Source organism: Chiloscyllium plagiosum, unplaced genomic scaffold, assembly GCF_037043375.1.
Source record: "Chiloscyllium plagiosum isolate Xiang-an unplaced genomic scaffold, Cpla_swu_hap1 HiC_scaffold_24, whole genome shotgun sequence".
Lineage (NCBI taxonomy): Eukaryota > Metazoa > Chordata > Chondrichthyes > Orectolobiformes > Hemiscylliidae > Chiloscyllium > Chiloscyllium plagiosum.
This window is the reverse complement of record NW_028270162.1, coordinates 22,055,631-22,082,174: the sequence shown is the minus strand read 5'-3', so window position 1 is coordinate 22,082,174 and position 26,544 is coordinate 22,055,631. Positions and strand designations below refer to the sequence as shown.

The following is a 26,544-nucleotide window of genomic DNA, read 5'->3' as shown; positions in this document are numbered from 1 at the left end:
CTTTATATTTCTCAGGCATATGTTTTCTGTGTTCCAGCAGCTTCTGTGCAGCATGTGCAATGCTCAAACCATAGTCTGATGTTCTCTTGTTCTGTTCCAGTTTCAGACGAGGCCCACATATTGGCACATTCTGCAACCTGCTGCTAAAGGCTGGACAGTTCCAGGACTCTTTCTGTCACTTCTCCGTAGCTGGAGAAACAATCTGGAAGGATTCTGCTCCTTGAGGTTGTGGTAGCAATGGGCAAGACTCATATCCAGATCTTCTCTGAGCAATATGTAAAGGTGTTGCAAAAGGGCAAAGGTCTAAGATTGAGAAGATGAAGAAGGATGTACTCAACCTGGAGTAACATATTGGTCAGGTCATCAAAGACTCTTCTATGTGGGAGATATACAAAGAGAAAAGCCTGTGCAACTCATCAGGTTCTGAAATGTGTACTTGAGGTCATAGGTCCAGTCCTTTATGTTCTGCCCCATTGCTCCCCTTTCTGCTACTTCCTGGAAAAATAGGCATGGGGTCCATATGCAGCTCTTTATACTGCTGGACAGTGGGAGATACCTTTTCTTGGATTCCAAGAAAATCAAAACCAAGCCTGAGACTATTACACCACTCTGTCTTCTCTGGATCCATTCAGTGAGGATATTGACGGAATTCTGAGGAAGGACCTGTTGCAATTCGGCCCAGGAAAGCCAAGCGTCTTGATGCTCTAATTAGTCTAAAGGAGTTCACCTCTGCCCTCAATCAACTCTCAGAAGTTTGAATCCTGCCATGCTCGATGCTGGAATGAAGAAATTAATGATGACCATAAAGCTGTCGTTGACTGTCGGAAAAATCCATCTAATTCACTAAAGTCCTTTAAGGAATGAAATGTCTGTCCTTACCTGATCTGACTCCAGGTCTGCTGCAATGAAGTTGACTCTTAACCGCCCTCTGAGCAATTAATGCTAGCTTTGCCTGCAGCACACACATCCCATGAAGAAAAGAGAAACCTCAGAGCCAGAAGGGCTGACTGTGGAATTTCACAGGGTGTTTTGGAATGTCCTGTGGATTGATGATGCGTGGAGCCTGAAGGATATTTCATAACTGGGAAGATGACCTTGTCAGAGTGCAGGGTCACCATAGTCCCACTGTTAAATGGGCAATCTCAGTCTGCCTAAGAACTGGGGCCCAGTGTCCTTCCTCAGCACAAGCTACAAAATGTTGGCCTGTGAAATATTTTGCTGACTTGACCACATGATCTATCCTGACCAGCTTTATATGGTCCCAGTCCAGAGTGTTCATGACAACATTTATCTAATCTGGCACCCATCTTTCCCACTAGTCTCGTCTATGGGCAACCTTCCACTCCCTTAATCATTAGAAGCAATTTGACAGGGAAAGTCATGGACATTTATTTGGGATTCTCCAAACATTTTGGTTCAGGATGCAGTTTGTCACCCAGGTTCCACTTCTCTATGTTGCCACAAAGTGTCTGTTTAAGGCTAATGGGTTCAAGACAATGCCCCTTCTCTTTGGGCGAGGAGTACATGCTGTTACCCCTTGGATGGTCAGTTGTATTTTACTTGTGCGATATTATTTCTTTGCGTCTTCTCAAAGAGGTTGTCAGGATTGGCTCTCGGAGTATATAGCTTGGAGACAATCCGCTTAAGCTGATGATGTGCTCTTCACATTCATAGATATAGCTGATCTGCAGAGGACCTGAAAGTATCAAGAAACATGCTCTGCCAGTTCTATGCAGGAATCTACTGGGAAAATGTTCTACTTTCCTGCTTCATCAGTGATGGATAGACTCTCTGCTGAAGGAGGCCAGATCTTTCATCTGGAGCATTATCTCTTTTCTCTATTTGAGAGTCTATCTCAGTCTATTCTGCTAAGCGATCTTGGCCAGTGAACTGGAAAGAGCTGGAGAACAAAGTCACTACTTGTCTAAGGAGCTGGATGGGATGGTTCTGAGTGCTGTCTTACAGGGGTTATGTATTGATTATAAACCAGTCAGTAACTATAATCCCTCCCCCAGACTTTGTCATGAAGCTACAGGTGGTATTCACACTCTTCTACTGGGAGAAAGACCAGCATCAGGTCTCTGCTAAGACTCTGGATCTGCTGCTTGGGATGGGCAGTCAGAAGCTGGTGTTACTTTGAACCCAGATTGTGACTTTCTGACTTCAACTCCTCCAGCAATACCCTAACATTGAGCCTCCTTCTCGAAGGTGTATACCTGAGATGTACATCTCCTGCACATATACATCCTTATCAATGAGTATGTATGATAAGGATAAGGCACAGTGGCACAGTGGTTAGCAGTGCTGCCTCACAGCGCTAGAGACCCGGGTTCAATTCCCACCTTAGGCGTCTGACTGTGTGGAGTTTGCACGTTCTCCCCCTGTCTGCGTGGGTTTCCTCCGGGTGCTCCGATTTCCTCCCACAGTCCAAAGATGTGCAGGTCAGGTGAATTGGCCATGCTAAAATTGCCCGTAGTGTTAGGTAAGGGGTAAATGTAGGGGTATGGGTGGGTTGCGCTTCAGCGGGTCGGTGTGGACTTGTTGGGCCGAAGGGCCTGTTTCCACACTGTAAGTAATCTAATCTAATCATATATTTCATACAAATATACCTTTTTATAATAATGCACTATATAGTTACATGATAAGAAATTTATTTTTTTCAGAGGATAGTGAACCTATGAAATTCTCTACCAGTGGAAGGTGTGGAGGCCAAGTCACTGAATATCATTAAGAAACAAATGGATTTAGAGTCATGGTGCTGTGCAGCATGGAAACAAACACTTCAATCCAACTCGTCCATGCCAAGCAAACATCATAAATTAATCTAGTCCCACTTGTCACCATTTGGTCCATATCTCTTCCTACTTATCTAACTATCCAGATGTCTTTTAAATTACACCAGTCTCCACCACTTCCTCGAGCAGTCCATTCCATACATGCACCACCCTCTGTATAAAAGAGTTCCGGTCCCTTTTAAATCTTTCCACTCTCACCCTAAACTATGCCTCTAGTTCTGAACTCCCCCACCCCAGGGAAAAGACCCTATCCATGTCCCCCATGATTTTATAAATCTCCTTAAGGTTACCGCTCAACCTCCGATGCTCCAGGGTAAACAGCCCCAGTCTATTCAACCTCTCCCTATAGCTCAAACCCTCCATCCCTGGCAACATCCTTATAAGTTATTTCTGCACCCTTTCAAGTTTAACAACATCCTCCATATGGCAGGGAGACAAGAACTGAACACAGCATTACAAAACTGGCCTAACTAATGTCCTGTACAATTGCAACATGACCTCCCAACTCAGTGCACTGATCAATAAAGGCAAGCATACCAAATGTCTTCTTCACTATTGTATCTATCTGTGACTCTGCCTTCACGGAACTATGAACCTGCACTCCAAGGTCTCTTTGTTTGGCAACACTCCCCAGGACCCTACCATTAACTGTATATGTGGTGCCCTAACTTGCCTTACCAAAATGCAACACACCACATTGATGAAAATTAAACTCCACCTGACACTCCTTAGCCCATTGTTCCATCTGATCAAGGCCCCATTGTACTCTGCAATAACCTTCTTCATTGTCCACAACACCACCAATTTTGGCACTGTCTGCAAACTTACCAATCATTCCTCCTATATTCACATCCAAATTATTTATATAAATGGCAAGAAGCAGTGTATCCAGCACCGATCCTTGCAGTACACCGCTGGTCACAGGCCTCCAGTCCAAAAAGCAACCGTCCACCACCACTCTATGTCTCCTGCTTTCAAGCCAATTTTGTATCCAAATGACTAGCTCTCACTGTATGCCATGTGATCTAGCCTTAACCAGTTCTACAATGTGGAACCTTGTCAAATGCCTTGCTGAAGTCCATATAGACAACATCCACCATTCTGCCTTCATTAGTCATCTTTGTCACTTCTTCAAAAAACTCGATCAAGTTAGTGAGATGATTTCCCACACACAAAGCCATGTTGACCATCTATAATCAGTCCATGCCTTTCCAAAGACATGCAAATCTTGTCCATCAGAATTCTCTCCAATAACTTACACACCACTGACATCAAGCTCACCAGTTTGTAGTTCCGTAGCTTTTCCGTGGGGCTACCTTTCTGAAATAATGGCACCACATTAACCACCCTCCAGCCTTCCGTCACCTCACCTGCAGCTATCAATGATACAAATATCTCAGCAAGGGGGCCAGCAATCATTTCCCTGACTTCCCACAAAATTCTAGCATATACCTGATCAGGTCCTGGGAATTTATCTATCTTAATGTGAATAAGACATCCAGCACCTGTAATATGGACACTTTTCAAGATATCACTATTATTTCTCCAAGACCTAGCTTCCATATCCTTCTCCACAGTAGATACTGACGCAAAGTACTCATTTAGTATCTCACCCACCTCCTGCATTTTCACACATAGCCTGGTTTATTTTTAAAACTTTAAATTTCAGATCAGATTTCTAGACACAGTAGGTCTCAAGGGATATGGGGAGTAAGAGGAAGTATGGTGTTGAGATAAAGGACCATCCATGATCATATTGAATGGTGGACTGGGCTGCACAGGTTCCTGCTTTTACTGTTCACAACCTTTCCTTTGTTTGAACACATCATCATGTTCCAGTTTCCCATCCAGTGCTGATTGAGGTTTCTGATAGAGGGCTCTCTATACGGAAATCCCCCCATTTACCATCAGGCACTGGGTCAGAGGGTTTTGTTCACAGAGGACCAATGTAATCATGGATCAAGTAGATCCAATGAACTTTGAGGATTCTGTCAGCTCTGCATTTGTCGGCTTCAATCCCTTTTTATTACTTTCAAAGGGACAGCTCTGAAATTTTTGTTTGCACTTCAGCCCCATGCTTCTGAATTCTGGACATCCAGTGGTGAGAAGTCCCTCCTTGTGGGTCTGTGAAAGTAGCCATGAGCATTACACCAGATTGCCTGCCTCCCTTTCATTTTACATTCATGCCAAGGTGTCCTTAGAAAGGGAGCAAGCAATGTCTGCCACTTCACTTCAGACCTTCCACAACCCGCAAGCACTGGACTGTATCATCACTCTCTAAGTTAGCAATTCTTTTTAAAGTTAGTTAGATCCCTTTGGAATTTTGATTTTTGAGACTGTGCTCCATAAGGCTTGTCTATTTTAATTTTATTGAATTTGGCTATTTAAAACTGTAGGACACTAACCCAGTGGGCCCAACTAGAAGCCTCCAGTGCTTGGTACTTCAACATAGGACAGTGAAGATCACGGTTTGGGAGGCAAGGTGCTGCTAAAAGAGCCTGATCATGGTGCACTAGTGGTGGAAGGAGTAGATATGTAAGGGAGTGAATGGGGAGTCAATCAAGTGGACTCCTTTGTCGTAGATGGAGTAAAGCTTCTCAGGATGTCCTTTTGCATTGCAGTGACATCTTTGGGCATACGTGTTATTGCAGAAAAAAACTGAACTTTTTGTCAAAGATTGTTAAAAGAGATGTAATTTTATTTGTTAACATTGGCAGCACTCAGTGAGAGGGTGGGACTGGGCACTTTGTGGATGATGAAGTGACGTAAGCCTTGGTCAGGCACTGGTTATTCAAGTAGAAGAGAGCCCCTGCAAACCCATAGGAAGATCACCAGTTTTATTGGGTAGCCTCCCAAATAGCACATGATGCCTGCCCACCTGCTGCTGCTAGAATTGGCTTTCAGGTAGGAAGATCCATTCTCCACCTCCCCACCTCAAACTTTATCAGAGGGAGTCATCAAAATGAGGGGAACTCCATTTCCTGCCTTGTCTCCTGATCCTATGGCCATCCCTTCCTCAGCTTGCAGCCAACTCCTGGGAGGGGAATTAAATTTTGCTCATTGCCTGCAGATACCTCGGATCTTTGAGCAGTATTGAGTTTATGATTTCAGTGGTTCAACAGTCAGGGCATCACAGTGAATTTGATTGCTCAGTCCAGAGATGGAGAGAAATGTAATTGGTATCTAGCAATTCATATGGGGGAGTATACATGTACAGACAAAATGTGAAGGTAGAGTTCATTCATAATGTTTCCCTTCGCTGCAGTGGATTAGTTTACTGTGAATAAGATTTGGAATTTTCAACCGGTAATATTAAAGAGCTGGCATTATTTAAAATTGGTTACTGCCAGCGGGAAAATACCATCAATCAGAAAATCAAGGCTCCACTACATATGTTCATACATGAAGAATTTCTAGTGTGAAAGAAGATGACAATAATGAAAGGCATCCAACCTGTGTGTTCTGTCATGACTAATACCATATACTGTACTCCAGATTAATCACTGCTAACTATACATTAGACTCTAGTAGGAAAATTAGCGAAGTGAGATGCCTGTTAAATCTGAAAAGGACAGCATAAATTTTAGTCATAATTTTATATTTAATTGAATAACTTAATGGATCATTATTTAATATCCTGTATCATTATTATCTAAAAACACAGATATTGATTATTATGATAATTCTGTGATGTATTGCCTGAGCTGCCAGAATTTCTGCTGATACTGGAAACTTTTATTTAACATCATTACTATTGTTATTATTATAATTATTTTACCGGGCACTGTGTGGGATAGACCACCAGCTGAAGCAGTTCATATTTTTTCATTTGTATCTGTTTAAAAAAGGGATGGATGAATATGTGGTCAGAGCCATAGTTGAGGGTTATTTGAGGTAGGGAGAGACATATTGGCCCAGATCATCCTTCCCTGAATCATCAGAGACCAGATGTATGATCTGTTAGATGCTCCGATACAATGACCCCAGGGCCCTTTGATAAGGTCTGCACTAAGGGACGGCATGATGGCTCAGTGGTTAGCACTGCTGCCTCAGTGCCTGGGACCTGGGTTCAATTCCAGCCTCAGGTGACTGTCTATGTGGAGTTTGCACATTCTCCCCATGTCTGTGTGGATTTCTGCTGGGTGTTCTGGTTTCCTCCCACAATCCAAGGATGTGCAGGTAAGGTGATTTGATCATACTAAATTGTCCATAGTGTTCAGGGATGTGTAGGTTAGGTATATTAGTCAGGAGTAAATATAGAGTAATAGGGTAGGGGGGGTGGGCTACTCTTCAGAGGGTCAATGTGGACTTGTTGGGCCAATTGGCCTGTTTCCTAAGATTCTGAGTTAGAGTTGGAGACTTTAAAAGTTCTGAAATACTTCAATGATTAGTTACCCAAGAAATGATGCTGAAAGATCTTAGTCCAACATCTGGGTGAGTCTACAACTGACCCCAGTGACTTACACTGAGCCCCCCCATCCTGAGTGCCCACTTAAGCCCTGACAATCCCATCTCCACCCCATGACCTGACTGTCCCTTCTGACACAGCCTGTTTACCTCCCTCCCTACCTGTCTCCAGTGGCAGAGGGTCAATTAGCAGAGGACATAGATCCTGCCAAAAGAACTGGGGATAACATGAGTGGAAAAAATTATGCAGTGATTAAAGATCTGAAATAAACTGCCCAAAATGGTGATGGGAGCAGATTCACTAATAACTTTAAATTGGGAAATGGAGAAATACTTGAGGTTTTACAGGGCTATGGGGAGGCAGCAAGAGAGAATCTTGACCTGACCCCAGCCAAGATCACACCTTGACCTGACCCCAGTCCAGATCACACCTTGACCTGACTCCAGCCCAATCAAACCTTGACCTGACCCCAGCCCGAACACACCTTGACCTGACCTAAGTCCTGATCACACCTTGACCTGACTCCAGCCCAGATCACACCTTGACCTGAGGTAAAAACAATGACTGCAGATGCTGGAAACCAGATTCTGGATCAGTGGTGCTGGAAGAGCACAGCAATTCAGGCAGCATCCGAGGACAGGCAAAATCGACGTTTCGGGCAAAAGCCCTTCAGGGCTTTTGCCCGAAACGTCGATTTTGCCTGTCCTCGGATGCTGCCTGAATTGCTGTGCTCTTCCAGCACCACTGATCCAGACACCTTGACCTGACCCCAGCCCAATCAATCCTTCACCTGACTCCAGCCCCAACCACACCTTGACCTGAACCCAGCCCAGATCACATCTTGACCTGACCCCAGCCCAATCAAACCTTGACCTGACCCCAGCCCAGATCACACCTTGACCTGACTCCAGCCCAGATCACACCTTGACCTGACCCCAGCAAGAACACACCTTGACCTGACCTAAGTCCTGATCACACCTTGACCTTGACCCCAGCCCAATCACACCTTGACCTGACCCAGTCCCAACCATACCTTGACCTGACCCCAGCCCTGGTCACACCTTGACCTGACCCCAGCCAAATCAAACCTAGACCTGACCCCAGCCCAGATCACACCTTGACCTGACCCCAGCCCAATCACACCTTGGCCTGACCCCAGCCCAGATCACTCCTTGACCTGACCCCAGTCCGAACACACCTTGACCTGACCTAAGTCCTGATCACACCTTGACCTTGACCCCAGCCCAACCATACCTTGACCTGACCCCAGCCCTGGTCACACCTTGACCTGACACCAGCCCAATCAAACCTAGAACTGACCCCAGCCCTGATCACACCTTGACCTTGACCCCAGCCCAATCACACCTTGACCTGACCCAGTCCCAACCATACCTTGACCTGACCCCAGCCCTGGTCACACCTTGACCTGACCCCAGCCAAATCAAACCTAGACCTGACCCCAGCCCAGATCACACCTTGACCTGACCCCAGCCCAATCACACCTTGGCCTGACCCCAGCCCAGATCACTCCTTGACCTGACCCCAGTCCGAACACACCTTGACCTGACCTAAGTCCTGATCACACCTTGACCTTGACCCCAGCCCAACCACACCTTGACCTGACCCCAGCTCTGATCACACCTTGACCTGACTCCAGCCCAATCAAACCTTGACCTGACCCCAGCCCTGATCACACCTTGACCTGACCCCAGCCCAATCAAACCTTGACTTGACCCCAGCCCTGATCACATCTTTACTTGACCCCAGCCCTGATCACACCTTGACCTGACCCCAGCCCAATCAAATCTTGACCTGATCACACCTTTACTTGACCCCAGCCCTGATCACACCTTGACCTGACCCCAGCCTAATCAAACCTTGACTTGACCCCAGCCCTGATCACACCTTTACTTGACCCCAGCCCTGATCACACCTTGACCTGACCCCAGCCCAATCAAATCTTGACCTGACCCCAGCCAAGATTAAACCTTGACCTGACCCCAATCCCCACCAGGTCTTCACCTGATCCTAGCCCCCAGCACACCTTGGCCTGACCTGTCCCATCACCTGACTAGCCCATAACCCAAACTGTCTCGTCCCCACAAATCAAATGCCTGCCCTGGCCAGACATCACTAGTCCTAACCTGTAAACCCCTCCCGACAATCCATCTGCCCCCCACATTACCGGAGCCTCCAGCCCAGACACCACCTTACCTATCAAACTGTCCACTCTGCCTGGTGTGATATATGTATATAGTTTTTAGTAGATGTATCTTAAACTACCTAATGCCTACCTTAATACTCAACTTGAAAGAATAGCATGTGCATCACAAGTCTCATTACTTGTGATGCAGTCTGAAGCAGCAGTCATAGAAGTCATATGCAGTTCACTTTTCTCCCATTGAACATTATTTGTAAATAGTCTTTTCTTTAAATAAAGACATTAATGTTTCAGCAATCCTTGTGTGTGATTGGTACATTTACATTGAAAAGAAAAATTTAACAGCCCACCAACCAACCAGATCTGCCTACTCTTTTACCCATTTGCTTTGCTTACTCAATCCAGATGAGAGGTGTCAAACTATTGTACTGTAAATCAATGTAATCATGATGATTTACTTAGAACATTGTCTCAATAAACCATTGCACAGCCAAACTGAAGCCCATGAATTTACACTCCAATCTGTTAGTTGTCCACTTCAGGGTGTTGTTGTTAATCATAGTCCTGCACTGACACGCAGTGGCCACACTGTTTTATAACAGGAGATAAAGATTATCAAGACTTAACCTTCTCTCCTGCCTGATTCCTTTCAGATGATTATCAAACAAAGAACCAGCCCCCACACAAACAATTTATCACAACATTAGGATCCTGTCACCTTGCATGAAATGTGTGAAAACCTAATTGCTTAATTTAATTTCTCAGCTTTGTATAGTTCTAACAGTCAAATATTACAGCAGCGTGGTAAATAGAAAACCCTGTATTTAAGCTCTCTCTCCCAGTCCTGGTCTCTACTAAAAGGGGAAACAATCTCTCCGCGCTGTCAACACCCCTCAGGATCTTACATATTTTAATAAGATCATCTGTCATTCTTCTAACTTCCAAAGGATACAAGTCTAACCTGTCCTGTTCTGATTGTAACAAGGTCAGCAAGGTGAACCTGATAGAATATGAGTTCCCTGACTGGGGCTGTTAATCTGATCTAACCAGGGAGCCCTAGCTGACAGATAAGAACAGGAATGTCAGACATCCTGTTCACTCTGAGAGCTGGCTCTGAAAGAGCTGGATCTTTAGTGGGCGGCACGGTGGCACAGTGGTTAGCACTGCTGCCTCACAGCGCCAGAGACCCGGGTTCAATACCCGCCTCAGGCGACTGACTGTGTGGAGTTTGCACGTTCTCCCCGTGTCTGCGTGGGTTTCCTCCGGGTGCTCCGGTTTCCTCCCACAGTCCAAAAGATGTGCAGGTCAGGTGAATTGGCCATGCTAAATTGCCCGTAGTGTTAGGTAAGGGGTAAATGTAGGGGTATGGGTGGGTTGCGCTTCGGCGGGGCGGTGTGGACTTGTTGGGCCGAAGGGCCTGTTTCCACATTGTAAGTAATCTAATCTAATCTAATCTAATCAATGTCAAGGACTCTCTCATGTGTAAATAAAGGGGGTATTGGTGACAGGGCACAGGCTTCTGTGGAGTTATTTCATGTCCAACCTTTCCTCGTAAGATAACTCCTTCATCTCAGGAATCAGTCAAGTGAAACTTCTCAAAACCGCTTCTAATGCTATTGCGTCCTTTTGTAAATACTTATATGCAGTACTCCAGATATGTTCTCACCAACATTACTATAAAAGGCAAAGTCACCATACTCCATTAGACCATAGGGCTGCTCTCTCATTAAAGAGAGATGACTAGCTGGTGCTTTAACCATGCCCCAGAGATTGAACAAGAGAGTTCTTCATAGCAAGTATGGGAATTGAACCTATATAGTTGGCATTATTCTGCAGCACAAGCCAGTTTTCTACTCAACTTAGCTAACCAGCCCCGATGTATAGCTTCACCAAAATTTGCTGAATTTTCTACTTGATTTCCCCTTGCAACAATCACCAATATTCCATTTGTCTTCCTAGTTATCTGCTGTACCTGCAATCTAATGTCTGCTGATTCATGTACGATGACACACAAATCCTCCATACCACACTGTTTTGCAAACTCTATCCATTTACATAAGTTCTTTCTGCTAAAGTGGAAAAGTTTGCATTTACCCACATCATACTCAGTCTGGCAAATTTTTGCCTATTCACTTAACTTATCTATATCTCGTTACAGACTCTCTTCACAATCTACTCTTCAACCTATCTCTGTGTCATCAGCAAATTAAGCAATCATACATTCAGCCCTTTCATCAAAATTATTGCTATAAGTTGGAAGTAATTGCAGTCCAGCACTAATCCCAATAGCACTCCACTAGTTACACATTGTCACTCATTGATCCCTACTTTATACTTTCAGTTAGCTAACCAATCCTCTACTAATACTAATATGTTATCCTTATGCCATGAGCTCTTATTTTGTGTGATAAACTAATCAAATGCTTTTTGGAAATCCACATATGCCACATCAACAGTTTTCCCTTCATCCATGTTATTTGTTACTTTCCAAAAAGAGGGCTGAAGAGTGGCAAATGGAGTTCAATGTTACGAAACACAAGGTATTGCATTTTGGTAATACACAAAGGGGCAGGACTTATACAATTAATGGTAGGACATCGGGTAGTGTTGTAGAACAGAGGGACCTAGGAGTTCAGGTACATAATTCTTTGAAGTTTGTGTCACATACAAACAGGATTTATGAGTTCCCTGATTGGGGCTCAGATTAAAAAGATTAAAAAGGAGCTTAGCATGCTTTCCTTCATTGCTCAGTCCTTTGAGTATAGGAGTTGGGAAGTCATGTTGAGGTTGTACAGGACATTGATAAGGCCTGTTTTAGAGTACTATATCCAGTTCTGGTCGCCCTGTTATAGGAAGGATATTATTAAGCTAGAGAGGGTTCAGAAGAGATTTACCAGGATGTTGCCAGGTATGAAAGGTTTGAGTTATAAAGAAAGGCTGGGATTTTTTTCACTGGAGTGTATAAGGTGATTTGATAGAGATTTATAAAATAATGAGATGTCTTTTCCCTAGGATAGAGGATTTCAAGACAAGGGTGCATATTTTTAAGGACAGACAAGAGACATTTAAAAAATACATGGGTTTACACAGAGGGTGATTCCCGTGTGGAATGAACATCCTGAGAAAGTGCAGACACAGTTACAACATTTAAGAGACACTTAGATAAGTACATGAATAGATACGGTTTGAAGGGATATGGGTCAGGGGCAGGCAAGTGGGACTAGTTTTGTTTGGATTATGTTTGGCACAGACTAGCTGGAATGAAGGGCATGTTTCCATGGTGTATGATTTTATAACTCTAACAAATTAGTCAAACATGATTTCCCTTTCACAAACCATAGTTGACTCTTCATAATTGCATTAAAATTTTCTAAGTGCCCTGTTATAACCTTCTTAATAATAGATGCTAGCATTTTCCCTATGACAGATATTAAGCAACGTAGCCTGTAATTTCCCGCTTCTATTGACATTTGGCATTCACAGGATACTTTGAGATGCTCTGCTTTTCTTAGAGTTTGCCAGTGAGTTTAAGCTTTCTGATCAAATACATCTCTTCCTTATTGTAGGGTGTACATATGGACAAAATTTGGATTGTGATCATAACATTTTCTCCACTCCAATAAAGACACTGACTTACACTGAGCTTTTTTTTGCCATGCACTAAAAGCTGTCAGGCACCTGCCCAATACAATATGTGGGTTTGGGGTATGGGGAATATCCGAAATGACAGACAGTAAATGCATACTTTTCAGTACAATGATCAAGATGAAAACCTGAAGGCAATGTTTGCCTCATAACCCGGGGAGATGAGGTAAGTTGTAGCCTCTGACTGTCTCCCTCTTTGGCTTGAGATGATCCTGATCAGTCAATTGAGAGGCATTCTTTAATTCAGCTGCATGTTCCCTTAACCAGCTGAATCATGAACAGAATATTTTCTTTAGATCTTCACTGTTCATCTAACTGAACTAATTTTGGGAAGAAGGCCAATTTTTGTCTCCTCTCCTTCTGTCAGTTTGTATACAAAAAGCAAAACGCAGATAGAGAAGGTAAGCTTGAAGTGTGGGATTTTATTGAATTGGCTCAGCTGTTGAATTCATACAGCATTTTATGGGAAGGCATTCATTTAACCTGTGTTTAGGAATTTAGCAGCAAATCAGTGAGAAACTGATGGCAAGAAGCTTAGAAGCAGAGGAACCTTTCAATTAGTGGGATGAAAGATGCCTCTCTGGTGCCACTGCATATCCCTAATACGTCTGACAGACTGGATCTGAGGCTTCTGAGCTCCAAATTCAGTTATATCCTTGTAATCTCTCTTCTCAAGCAGGTACTGGTAGCCTCTGTAGCCTGGGTACTGATATCCAACCCATCTGGAAGAAAGACGTAAACAGGTATTACTAAAAGAGGAATGAAATCCACAAGAAGAGATGTCCAACCCAAGGTAGTACTGATCTCAGCTGGGACAGGCTACAGTTGACCACACAACCCTGTGAGGGAAAGCCATCAAAGCATCACCTTCTTAATCATGTTTCAGTGACTCCTGCTAGACACACCTATCTGTGTGGACATCAGGTGAGAATATATTTAGGTTGAACCATAGTATATTAGTTTACATTGACTGTCAAGATTACATTTGAAAAATACTAATCTGATGAAAGAAAATTAGAACTATTAAATCATTCTTTCTTCCCAGGTCAAACTGTTTCATTTATCTATTTGACCTTTTTGGGGTAGAAGAATGCCAGACCAAGAAGTACAGCAGTGAGCAGGTCAACCGTAAACAGAGTTTTTGGAATTTAAACTGATATCTATAGACTGTACTATTGATTTCACTGATACATCTGATGGCATTATGCAAATATAAAACTAGTATTGCAGAAATAGAAAGGCTCTTAAGTAGAGGTTATGACAGAATTTACCATTAAAAACCCACTTACCTCACGTTTGTCTTTTCTCTTCTGCTGCAAGTGGCACATATCACGGACAAAGGAGGTGCTCACATCTGTTTCCACAGCAAGTTTCCACTGTCTAGAACAGGTCACCAGCCTGTTGCCAAAGGCTGCCGACTTAAGATTCTCATAACATTTCCCTTACATCACATTAATACGGTAGGATTTTTTCCTGGGGTTTCTAACAATAATATTACAGCATAAAGGGGGAGGGTTTTGTCATTTCTGTGACTTCTACGTGATAGTAATCTACAAGGATTTAAAACAATTCACCCTCCAGGGAATAAATAACAACAATTTCTCGATTTCCATGCTAAACTGTACAGGAGAGTTCCAGAACATGGTGTACATTTTAGTCAAGTAATTATGTATGTGAATGCTGATAGTACTCCAAAATCTGGGTCAATTATTCCATTACTCAAAGGGAACATTTCCCAAAGTAGTGACAGCCCTCCCGAAGTGCACTGATGGAATATATGGCAATAGTTTGGGAAAGGGGAAGTGCAATGGGACCCCTGTATCCTTGTACACCAGTCGTTGAAAGTCAGCATTTAGGCGCAGCAGGCAGCGAAGACAGCAAGTGCTCTGATGGCTTTCATAGTGAGAGGATTCAAGTACAGGGGAGGTGGATCTCTTCTTGCAACACCTGGAGTAGTGTGTGCAGTTTTGGTCTTCTATCTGAGGATGCTCATTTTGGCTATGGAGGGAGTACAACAAAGGTTTACCAGATTAACTTCTGGGATGGTAGGACTTATGTAAGAACAGTGATCAGTTTGGTTCGGACATGTTCACTGAAGTATTGAAGAATTATGAGGAATCCTAGAGAAATCTAGAAAATTCTAACTGTATCAGACAGGCTAAACACAAGAGGGATGTTCCCAGTGACCATGGAGTCCAGAACCAGTGGTTACAATGTAAGGATACAGGGTAGGCTATTTGAGACAGGGATGAGGAGCAATTTCTTCACCCAGAGAGTGATGAATTAGTGCAATCTTCTGCCATAGAAAGAGGTTGAGACTAAAATATTGAATGATTTCAAGAAGGAGTTAAGTATAGTTCTTTAAGCTCAAGGGATTCAAAATAAAGAGGAGGAGGTGGGAACAGGATACAGAACAGGCTGGATGGAGTAGGTAGGGAAAAACATTTAAAGTGATGTGCAAAAGAAGCAAAAAACTGTGCAAAAAAACCTTCTCACTCAGCAAGTAGTTAGAGCATGAAATGAACTGCATGGAAGTATGATGGAGGCATGTTCAATTGAGTCATTCAAGAAGGCATAGGATAATTATTTGGAGAGAAATCGTGTGCAAGGATGTGGGATAAAGCAGGAAATTGGCACTAGGTTATGATGCTCATTTAAAGAGCCAGTGCAGGCCCTATTGGGTCAAATGGCTCCCTTCTACACCATAACAATTCGGTCATTCTGTGTTGGATGATCAACCATGATCATATTGAATGGGGCAGCAGGCTTGGAGGGCTGAATGGCCTACTCCATTTTCTATCCTCTATGTTTTCAAAATATGTTTGTCATCAAGAGAAATCAAAAGCTGCTGATACAATGTTTTTTGTCAAGCCCCCATCCCAATACTTACGTTCCATTCAAAACACGAATGGATGACACTTTCTCCTGGTATCCATGAGCATGGAAACTCGGTACATCATCATCTATGATTTCAATTTTTTTTCCAGTAAAGTTAGGATTTTCATAAAGTATGATCTTGTGTTCATTTCCGTCCTGCATGGCACAAAAGGGTAAGGATTTTCTCAAAATAGGAGTAACTGAAAATGTCAATTGGCTGCCCTTCGGTTTTTACTTTAACTTCCTCCCTTTATATCTTTCCTCCTAAATGACAGCACAGCTTCAATATGGTATGTAGATTCACAGTTACCAGCTCAGCACTGAAGTGACCCCTCCTCATGTGGGAGCCTTAACACAAAACATCTGTAGATTGTTTAGCTTAGGGAATATCAACTTTATCCCCAACTATTGTACACACACACACACACATATCTTCCAGCAGCATTAATGGAATTGATGATCATCACTCCTACAGACTGACATAAATTATAGAATGAAGCAAATTATAGAATCAACACACCATTTCCCATTCTGATTTTTCACTTGTTAGCCCAGAGGTGGACTGGTTCAAACTCAATTGCTGCTTTGGTTGAGATCACCTTATTGAACTTGGCCAGGAGTTATCATAGAATCCGTATAATGTAGAAGCAGGCCATTCAGTCCATTAAGTCAACACTGACCCTCCAAAGAGCATCCCACCCAGACCCACTCCTGCATTTTCGCCCCAGTTTGCACATCCTTGGATACTATGGGCAATTTAGTATGGCCAATCTACCTAACCTGTACATCTTTGGTCTGTGGGAGGAAATCTACATAGACACAGGGGGAATGTGTAAACTCCATACAGCCAGTTGCCCAAGGTTGGAATTGAACCTGGATCCTTGGCACTGTGAGGCAACAGCGTTAATCACCAAGCTACTATGCCATCAATAGATAAGGATGGCTCAATTTCCTTATTTACCAGGCCAAGTAGCAGATTAGGCAGACTTTAGGGGTTTCTATATTTCTATTGGCCTGATTCCATTTTTTTTTCAGCTTTATCTCTGCAAACAATGCCAACCTACCAGTTTCACAGGTTTGAAGGAAGCAAGACTATCGCTCTTACGGCTGTTTGTCCAAGTATCCCAACGGGGATATTCTCCTTTCTCAAATACAAACTGTTCACCTTTGCAGCCTGTCTGCTCAAAGCCAACCCATCTAAAAATAGAACAAAGCAGATGGTGGTGTCAGACAACATAAGATGTTATCCACCTTGTAACAGCAAAGTGTATTTAACTTGTGACAGGTGGTTTACTGCTGTTGCTGCCAACTTCAGGGTCCAGAAATGTTTATTCAATTTCAGAATTTCTCCAAGAATGATGATCACACTTGAGCTTCCTATTATAGACACACTTGACATGAAGTAATTAAAAGAGCCCTGTCATTTTAAGTATTCATTACCATTAGTGTCACAAATAACATTTTTTCCCAGAGATACAACAGTGAAACATATTAATGCAGAAAATCTAAGATGGAAACAGAAAATTGAGACATGTGTCCAGCAGGTGAACTAATATCTAGAAAGGAGCTTTCCATTATTTATTTAAATTTCCAATATTGTACTTTTATTTCCTTAAACACGGACATTGGTATTTTATTCTCATGGCTGTATGAGTATGAGTCAGCACAAATGTTCTGTTATTTCAAATGTTCTCTTCTTCCTTCCTGAAGCTGCTGACTCATACTGATAGGTTCATTATTCGAGTTGTTTATTCAATTGGAGGGGTGCAACATGAGATTGCCCAACTGCTCCACATGTGTCTGTTCCAGAAGATAAATAGATAAATCACTAAATGACAGTCAAGACCTTAGCTCAGGGCCATTTTAGTTAGTTTGACATACATAGCTTAGCACACAACAAGGACCTTCCTGGTCTGGATACCTCAATATCCACCTACCTCTTAACCATTGAACCAGGAGGGATTTTCCACATGCCTCTTTGAAAGAATACACTCTCATATAATCTTGGTTTTTTTACTTTTCAAGAACTGACGAAGAGATGGATTGGAGACCTGCTCCTAATTACTCTCTGGAATTGGTCACTATAGATGACTGAGTCCATGCTAGGCTTACTGAGCTGTGATATCCAGAGTTCAGTAAAAGTCTTATTGCTGCCTTTGTGCTTAAAACCCTGGCTTTAAAAACTTCTGTTCCATTCTCATTGGCTTTTCATTTTCTTTTGATTGTCCATTCAGTCTTCTCCCTCCTTTGGGTTTCCGTTTTTAATTCAAACAATCTTTATGATTTACAGTACCTCCCCACTCCTCCATCTAGAAAGAGTTTTCCTATTCATCCACACTTCTCTGTCCTAAGTAGTTGGCCCTATAATGCTCATATGGTTACTCAGTACTGACTTCTGCCTAGATTAGAAAGTCCATCTTTTTTTACATGGGATTTTGCATCTTTATCCATATCCTTTTAGCAATTGTCTGATGACATTTTATGACTGTACCAGTATAATTTCTTCCTCTTACCCTGAACTGCAGGATTTAATCAACTTTGCTTCTAACTTTTACATCTCATTCAACATTGTATAGTCCACTTCGGACTCTTTCGTTCCCTAACATTGACATCTCTCTCTCTCCATTTCTGGAGATAGCTTATCAACCATATAGTTGAGATGGCCACCAACTCCCACAGCCACGTTGGCTACACTCCCTCACACATTACTTTCTGCAGGATACAATATATTCTGCATGTTTTTCTTCCTTCATTACATCTGTTCTGATGATACAGCCTTCCAAAGCAGTGCTTCTGATATGTTTTCCTTCATCCTTGACTGAGGAATTCCATGCCTGTATCCCTCAGCTCCACCCCCATCATTGTCAACAGGCTTTGATTTCTTTTACTTCACTTCTGTTGCCACTAGAAGAACCATGAATGGATTCTGCTTGTTCTCACCTTTCACACCATTGCCTTCATATTCAATAAGTCATTTTCCTCTATTTCTGTCACCTGCAATATGATGACTATCAAACAGTCAATCCAGCCCATTCTAGGGGGCCACTCATTCTGTGACAACATGGTCCACTCAGCTGCCATCCCCAATATCCCCTTCCCTTCTCACAGCACATTATCAGACATGTGCAGGAATGTGTCACCTGCCCTTGGCCACTTTCTTTCTCACTGTCCAAGGCCCTTAACATTCCTACTGATCTACTTGTTCAGTTCAGTACCCAACATTCACTGTGTAATGTGACCTCATCTCCACTTGGGATACCTAACACTGATTGGGTCAACACTTTGTAGACCACCTGTAATCTGCCTGCGAATGTAACCATGAGATTAAAGTTCCCTGTCATTTTAACCCTCTGCTCCATTCCCACCCTGGCTTCTCTGTCCTGAACCTCCTACATTGTCCCAATAAAGCTCAACATAACCTTGAGGAATAGAACTTCAACTTTCAATTAGGCATTTCAAAGCCTTCTGGACTCAGTTCAGCAATTTCAACAGTTACATAACTTTGCCCCCCCCCCCCAATTTTGTTTGTGTTTCTGTTTGTAGATGGCAGTTATTGTTAATGGTTTTGGTGCTACCATTTATACTTTCACCCAGTTAAATATTTTATTGCACTCCTTGTCTGACTACCATTCTTTTGGTGGAATCATTACTTCTTGCTAATTAAATCTCTCCTACCATCCCTCCTTTACTCATCTCTGAAACAACGTAAAACTGTGAGATCACTAAATTGTACCAGCTCTGATGAAAGATCATTAATGTGAAATCCCAACTCTGTTTATCCCTCTGTAAATACTGTCAGACTTAGGTTATACTTTGCTTTTATTTGGGTCCATTATTTTCAGATTCAGTAGACTCTGTTTTGATTCAGTGCCCAGTTAGCCATATGTGTAATACAGGTATTAACCCAGTGTAACCCATCAATGTCACATTTGCCTTCAGCTCTGCAACTCTGATTTACTATTTTCTAGCACATTTGTTCAATTAGTCTCAAACTCTCCAGATTTTCCAGCAATCGCCCAAATGTTTGCATGAAGCGTAAACATCAACCAGTTGGACTGAACAACTCATTCCTATGGTGACAAGTTCACATAATGCCGTGTAATACTTACGGTCCAGTGTGCACCACAAGGGAGCCAACTTTCCCAAGTCCAGTCTCTTTCAAGTTGGGACAGGGGCCAGTCACCTCATGGAAGAGGCCTTGGAAATTTTCCTGCTCGTACAGGGTAATCTGAAACAGTGCAATAAAGTGAGATTCAGATGAGTCAATTCTTTATTTTGAATAAGAACGGGAAAACCTATTCACAAAATCTTTAAAGATTTTGGAAAGCATTTGGCCGACAGTATCAACCAATTGTCTCTGTTCACACAGAGTGAAAGTCACAACATTTAAAGAAGGATGGGTGGATATGGAAAAGTAATGGACCAACCTTATGCCCAGCTGTGGAGGTGGGGTGCTGCTTGGGAGTTGGGTTCTGTTCTGATGCCATTGTTGCTAGGTGTACCTATGTCTCTGCAGAAAAAAGAAGACTGGTTAAATCTGTATGGTGATTATTCAAACAAACTGCAGTGGCCTGGTTTTGTGGTTGTAATGACAGCAAAAGTACTTACAATCTCTGTCATTACTCTGTGAAACTAACAGCAATTTTTGCTCACTGCATATATGCCACCAAGCATGGAAATCCCAAAGTCTCTACCATTGATTCTCTCCTAATCCACAGATTATGTTACTTAAATCCTGACGCACGTAAATCAATTAGAAAGCGATGGGAAATTCCACTTCCAAGTTATATTTCAGACTAACATTTTTCTCACAAAAGTTATACTTGTTGAATGTGGTGTAATTGGGTTTTTTATTGCATGCTAAATCATAGTCAAAGCTGAACAACTACCCTGGCCCTGTAAAAAAATCAAATTTGTTGTTTGCGCAATGCCAAATTTCTCCACTGATAAAATATATTGATTTCTAACATACTATATTTTGTTCAATTGTTTAATATTCTTGTTTCTCCTTTAATCCCATGTGTAATTCTGTTAGAATCTCCTTTTAAGATGAAGTATAAACAGTCTTCCATTCTGATTTCACTTCCTGTTATATTACAGTGAGAATTCTTCAATCTGATTGGTTGATAGTTTGCAGAATGGCATTGCTGCTGCTGGATTTCATGGAAGATCTACAGCTAGCAATGGAATGAAATTCATATCAGGAGAGGTAAAATCCATGCCACTACACTCACTGGATTACTGTGGTCAGCTTGGTCAAGAACAGTAGTGAGCCCATCACTGTGCTGCAAATCATATGATTTGGTTTCCATCATAAGATCAGAGGTAGGGATGTTCACAGATGATTGCACAATGTTGAAGCACTATTTGTAACTCCTCGGGTGCTGAAGCAGTCTGAGTCCAGACACAACAAAACCTGGACAATATCCAAGCTTTGGCTGATAAGTGGTAAGTAACCGTAACACCACAGAAGTACCAGGAAATAACCATCTCCAACAATATAGAATCTAACCATCATCCCTTTATGTTTAATAGCATTACCATTGACGAATCCCCACTCCCAATATCCAGGAGTTACCATTGTCCAGGAAATGAACTGGACCAGTCATATAAATTCTGTGGTTACAGGAGCTGGTCAGAGGTTGGGAATTCCTGTCCCTCCTGTCTCCCCAATACCAGTCTACCCATTTACAAGACATGGGTCCAACTGGTGATAGAATGAGTGCTGGATGAGTGCTGCTCCAACAGCATTCAAGAACACTAACACTATCCAGGATAAAGCAACTCACTTGATTGACAGCCTATCCACATCTTGAACAATCATTTCCTCCACCACTGATGCATAGTGGCAGCAGTATGTACCATTTACAAGATACCTACAGTAACTTTCCAACATTCCTCCAACAGCATCTTCCAAACCTGTGACCTGTACCACGTAAAAGAATAAGGATACCAGTCGCAGGGGACACAACCAAAAACTGCAACTTCTCCCGCAGGCCTTACAGCATCCTGACATAGAATCATATCACTGTCCCCTCACTGTGCTGGGTCAAAATCTGGGATATCCTCTCCCAACAGTACTACACCCTAGGACTGCAGTGGTTCAAGAGGGGAACTCACCACTAGCTCTCCAGGGTAATTAAGGTTAGGCAATAAATGCTGGCCAAGTCAGCCATGTCCACGTCGCATGAACAAATATTTTAAAAGTTCCTCCTTTGAATCCAGGATCAGTAATTTCTCGGTGATTGTTGTTTGTTAAATAGAATGATCCACAAATGGGAAGCCTTCAGAAATGAGATAACAAGAGTCCAGAGACAATATATTCCTGTTAGGGTGAAAGGAAAAGCTGCTAGGTGTAGGGAATGCTGGATGACTAAAGAAATTAAGGGTTTGATTAAGAAAAATAAGGAAGCTCATGTCAGGTATAGTCAGGATAGATCGAGAGAATCCTTAGAGTATAAAGGCAGTAGGAGTATACTTAAGAGGGAAATCAGGAGGACAAAAAGGGGACATGAGATAGCTTTGGCAAATAGGGTTAAGGAGAATCCAAGGAGGTTTTACCAATACACTAAGGACAAAGGGGAACTAGGGAACAAATAGGGCCCCTCAAAGATCAGCAAGGCGCCTTTGTGTGGAGCTGCAAGAGATGGGGGAGATACTAATTGAGTATTTTGCTTCAGTGTTTACTGTGGAGAAGGACATGGAAGATATAGAATGTAAGGAAATAGATGGTGACATCTTGAAAAATATCCATATTACAGGGAAGGAAGTACTAGATGTCTTGAAACGCATAAAGGTGGATAAATCCCCAGGACCTGATCAGGTGTACCCTAGAACTCTGTTGGAAGTTAGGGAAGTGTTTGCTGGGTCCTTTGCTGAGATATTTGTATCATCGATAGTCACAAGTGAGTTGCCAGAAGACTGGAGGTTGGCTAACATGGTACAACTGTTTAAGAAGGGTGGTAAGGACAAGCCAGGGAACTATAGACCAATGAGCCTGATGTTGGTGGTGGGCAAGTTGTTGGAAGGAATCCTGAGGGACAGGAATTATACGTATTTGGAAAGGCAAGGTCTGATTAGGGATAGGCAACATGGCTTTGTATGTGGGAAATCATATCTCACTAACTTGATTGAGTTTGTTGAAAAAGTAACAAAGAGGATTGATGAGGGCAGAGTGGTAGACGTGTACTATATGGACTACCGTAAGGCGTTTGACAAGGTTCCCCATGGGAGACTGATTAGCAAGGATGGATCTCATGGAATAGAGGGAGAACTAACCATTTGGATATAGAACTGGCTCAAAGGTAGAAGACAGAGGGTGGTGGTGGAGGGTTGTTTTTCAGACTGGAGGCCTGTGACCAGTGAAGTGCCACAAGGATCGGTGCTGGGTCCACTACTTTTCATCATTTATATAAATGATTTGGATATGAACGTAGTATGTATAGTTAGTAAGTTTGCACATGACAACAAAATTGGAGGTTCAGTGGACAGTGAAGAAGGTTACGTCAAATTACAACTGGATCTTGATCAGATGTGCCAATGGGCTTAGGAATGGCAGATGGAATTTAATTTAGATAATTGCAAGGTGCTGCATTTTGGGAAGGCAAATCTTAGCAGGACTTATACATTTAACGATAGGGTCTTCGGGAGTGTTGCTGAGCAAAGAGACCTTGGAGTGCAGGTTCATAGCTCCTTGAAAGTAGAGTCACAAGTAGATAGGATAGTGAAGAAGGCGTTTGGTTTGCTTTCCTTTATTGGTCAGAGTATTGAGTACAGGAGTTGGGAGATCATGTTGCGGCTGTACAGGACATTGGTTAGGCCACTGTTGGAATATTGCGTGCAGTTATGGTCTCATTCCTATTGGAAAGATGTTGTGAAACTTGAAAGGGTTCAGAAAAGATTTACAAGGATGTTGCCAGGGTTGGAAGATTTGATCTGGGGCTGTTTTCCCTGGAGTGTCAAAGACTGACTGGTGACCTCAGATATTTATAAAATCATGAGGGGCATGGATAGGATAAATAGACAAAGTCTTTTCCCTGGGGCCGGGGAGTCCACAACTTGATGACCTAGGTTTAGGGTGAGGGGAAAGATATAAAAGAGACCTAAGGGGCAACTTTTTCACGTACGTGTATGGAATGAGCTGCCAGAGGAAGTGGTGGAGGCTAGTACAATTGCAACATTTAAAGGCATCTGGATGGGTATATCAATAGGAAGAGTTTGGATGGATATGGACCAAGTGCTGGCCAATGGGACTAGATTAGGTTGGGATATCTAGTCGATATGGACGATTTTGGACTAAAGGATCTGTTTCCGTGCTGTACATCTTTATGATTCTATAACAGTTGAGTGAGCTTTGATCCTTCCTTAATGAAATTAAAACCTCTTCATCCATTATCCTTTCTTGACTTCTCTCAAAGTTAATCATGCAAGTTCTCTCTCCCTAAAATTCAAATAAATGAATTGCTGAAAGCAACTTATCAGTCCTTATGACTTCTGTCATTTGCTATCACTGAGGTAGTTCCATAATAGTGAGGACAAGGACAAGATTAATTTTCAGTTTTGCAAATACATGACATTGCTATCGCAAAATATACTTTGCAATGTCTTTCCTACGATCCATTTTATCACAGTCAGGTAATCGTATAGAACTACAAAGATAATCCTCAGTTCATAATATTCCAAGAGATACTGTAACACTCACTAGCTATATAAATTCTTGATAATAGCAGCTGTTTATTTTTCAGTAGTCTTCCAATAATACAAGAGTGACTAAACCTTCAGTGTGAATATTATCACTCAGAGAGAAACATCAGTAGTCATTTATACATGGCAAATTTTTTTGGCATGAAACTGACCCATGGTGGTAAAAAAGCTCTGAAGCTGTGAGAAGTCAGTAATGTATTTATATGGTGCAATCATCTCCAGAATGTCTCACTGTTCATGATGTTACTTAAATTTCTTGATTCATTGCCTTTTTTTTCTCTTGGGTGACCTTTTGCACACTTCCAACTGTGGCCTCCAGGGGAAATTCGTTGCTGTGGACATACCATGCCAACTTAAAAGGAGCTGGGTCAAATTCTTAAGAAAAAAAAAATATTTTCCTGTTAATTTAGTTCGTCTGTGGGATCAGGAGGAATGGAAATGCCCCTCCTTATCCTGAAATGAAAGTTTACGTCTTCCCTATTCTCACCCAGACCCTATTCCCCACATTCCCTCTCCTGATCCTGAGGTAATTTGAACTACTGAACTGAGTGCAGGGTCCATTCATATTGCTTTGACTTCCTGTTGCCTGTCATTTCCATTCCTGAGGATCCCACTTGCTATATGTCACTTCCTATTGATTTTGGTCAGGGGGTAGTCAATTTCAATTGGGTGTATTCCTAAAGATTTCACCAAGTGGCCTTCTGTCTTGAGTCATCTCACAAGGCCACAGTCAGGTATTGGTCTCTGCTCCAGCTGCTCTGCCTTCCCATTCTAATCTTAAAAATGAAACAGACTATTTTTGTTCCCCAATTGGATTCATCTTATCTGATGATCTTTACTCCACCTTCCACATATGTAATAAATAAAAAAATGTCAATACATGGAAAGTTTAATATCTTGATTTTTATCCCAGATTGTTTGCAGGAGTATCACAAAAAATCATCTTAAATTCCTAATGCCTGCAAGACAATGTTGGAGGATTAACAACTCAATTTGAGAAGGAAGTCGATAAGTTTGATGGAGATGAGATCCAGCTGTTAAAACCCCTCTGGCCTCATGCTGTCAAAATGCTTTGCTCTCCATCTCAGTCCCTTCCCACACAATCACTTCAAGTTAAATTTAGCTATGTATCATTTGAAGAATCATAACATGTTTAATCATATTAATTAATTTAATGAATTTCTACACAACATTAAAAGTACCAAGCACTTCAGGTTTTTTTTTATGTTGATATTTATGGCATTAGTACTGTCTAATATTGCTCTTAACGCACCTTATTTCATAGTTAAAACATTCTATCACCAGTCTCCTTGTGCACCCAGCCATCCATTCCCAAATCTGTTCATTCATTACTTACAACTGGCTATCCCACCAGACAATTTGTAGAAGACTTGCACTTTCTCAAGTAACCTTCAATGGAAAATATAATATTTGACAGAAGCAAAGCAAATGACAAGCAGTAGTTGTATTTAAAAAAATTTGAATTCTTGTTATTTTATGCAAGTTATCTATTCCTTTATATTTGCTAGCAGCTGTAAAAGCTCTTACCAGTATCCGGTCCTGTCAGTGCAGGGTGGTGGATTGTCAGAGAATTTATATTGAACTCAAACAGAACCATGCCAAAAACTGTTTGTTAAATGGTTACAGTGAGCTGGTGGATAGATGGAATGGGATTAATGCTAAATAAAGCATCGTTTTTACTGACGTGCAGAGAGCATTGTTTTGCTGAACACAAGACGGGTAGAATTATTTCATTAGCTTTCACATTCATGGGGTGCCCACATTGTTTAGATTTGAAGAGTGCCTGCATCAGCTTTCCCAGTGCCAGGAGCTGCGAGCGTGACCTTGCAGACAAAGCACACATCAGCCCTACTCCAGCGGTTTCTGAGCCAGACTCCTGGTCCCCATCCCAGAACTTCCCCATAGATCCGGAAAAAATAACGCAAAGGAGAGTG

The 26,544-nt window shown here is 42.2% G+C and overlaps 1 protein-coding gene across 1 annotated transcript; it reads right to left on the bottom strand.

Moving 5' to 3' along the window:
• Positions 1-13,411: 13,411 nt before the first annotated feature.
• Positions 13,412-26,156, bottom strand: LOC122562608 (beta-crystallin B2-like). Its single transcript, XM_043715594.2, has 6 exons — positions 26,138-26,156; positions 20,314-20,396; positions 19,996-20,114; positions 16,951-17,083; positions 15,900-16,042; positions 13,412-13,731 (listed from the first exon to the last, which is right to left on the bottom strand). Exons 2-6 carry the CDS (start codon positions 20,371-20,373, stop codon positions 13,563-13,565), a joined length of 624 nt encoding a protein of 207 aa, XP_043571529.1. The 5' UTR covers positions 20,374-20,396; positions 26,138-26,156; the 3' UTR covers positions 13,412-13,562.
• Positions 26,157-26,544: the final 388 nt, after the last annotated feature.

Bases quoted from the DNA above. Each gene is read 5' to 3' on its own strand.
- LOC122562608 (XM_043715594.2), bottom strand. From the start codon at position 20,373: ATGGCATCAGAACAGAACCCAACTCCCAAGCAGCACCCCACCTCCACA. The intron at 16,043-16,950 runs GTAGGTTGGCAT...TGTGCCATGCAG, and splicing joins CCTTCAAACCTGTGAAACTG to GACGGAAATGAACACAAGAT. The intron at 13,732-15,899 runs GTAAGTATTGGG...TCTTTCTTCCAG, and splicing joins ATTCGTGTTTTGAATGGAAC to ATGGGTTGGATATCAGTACC.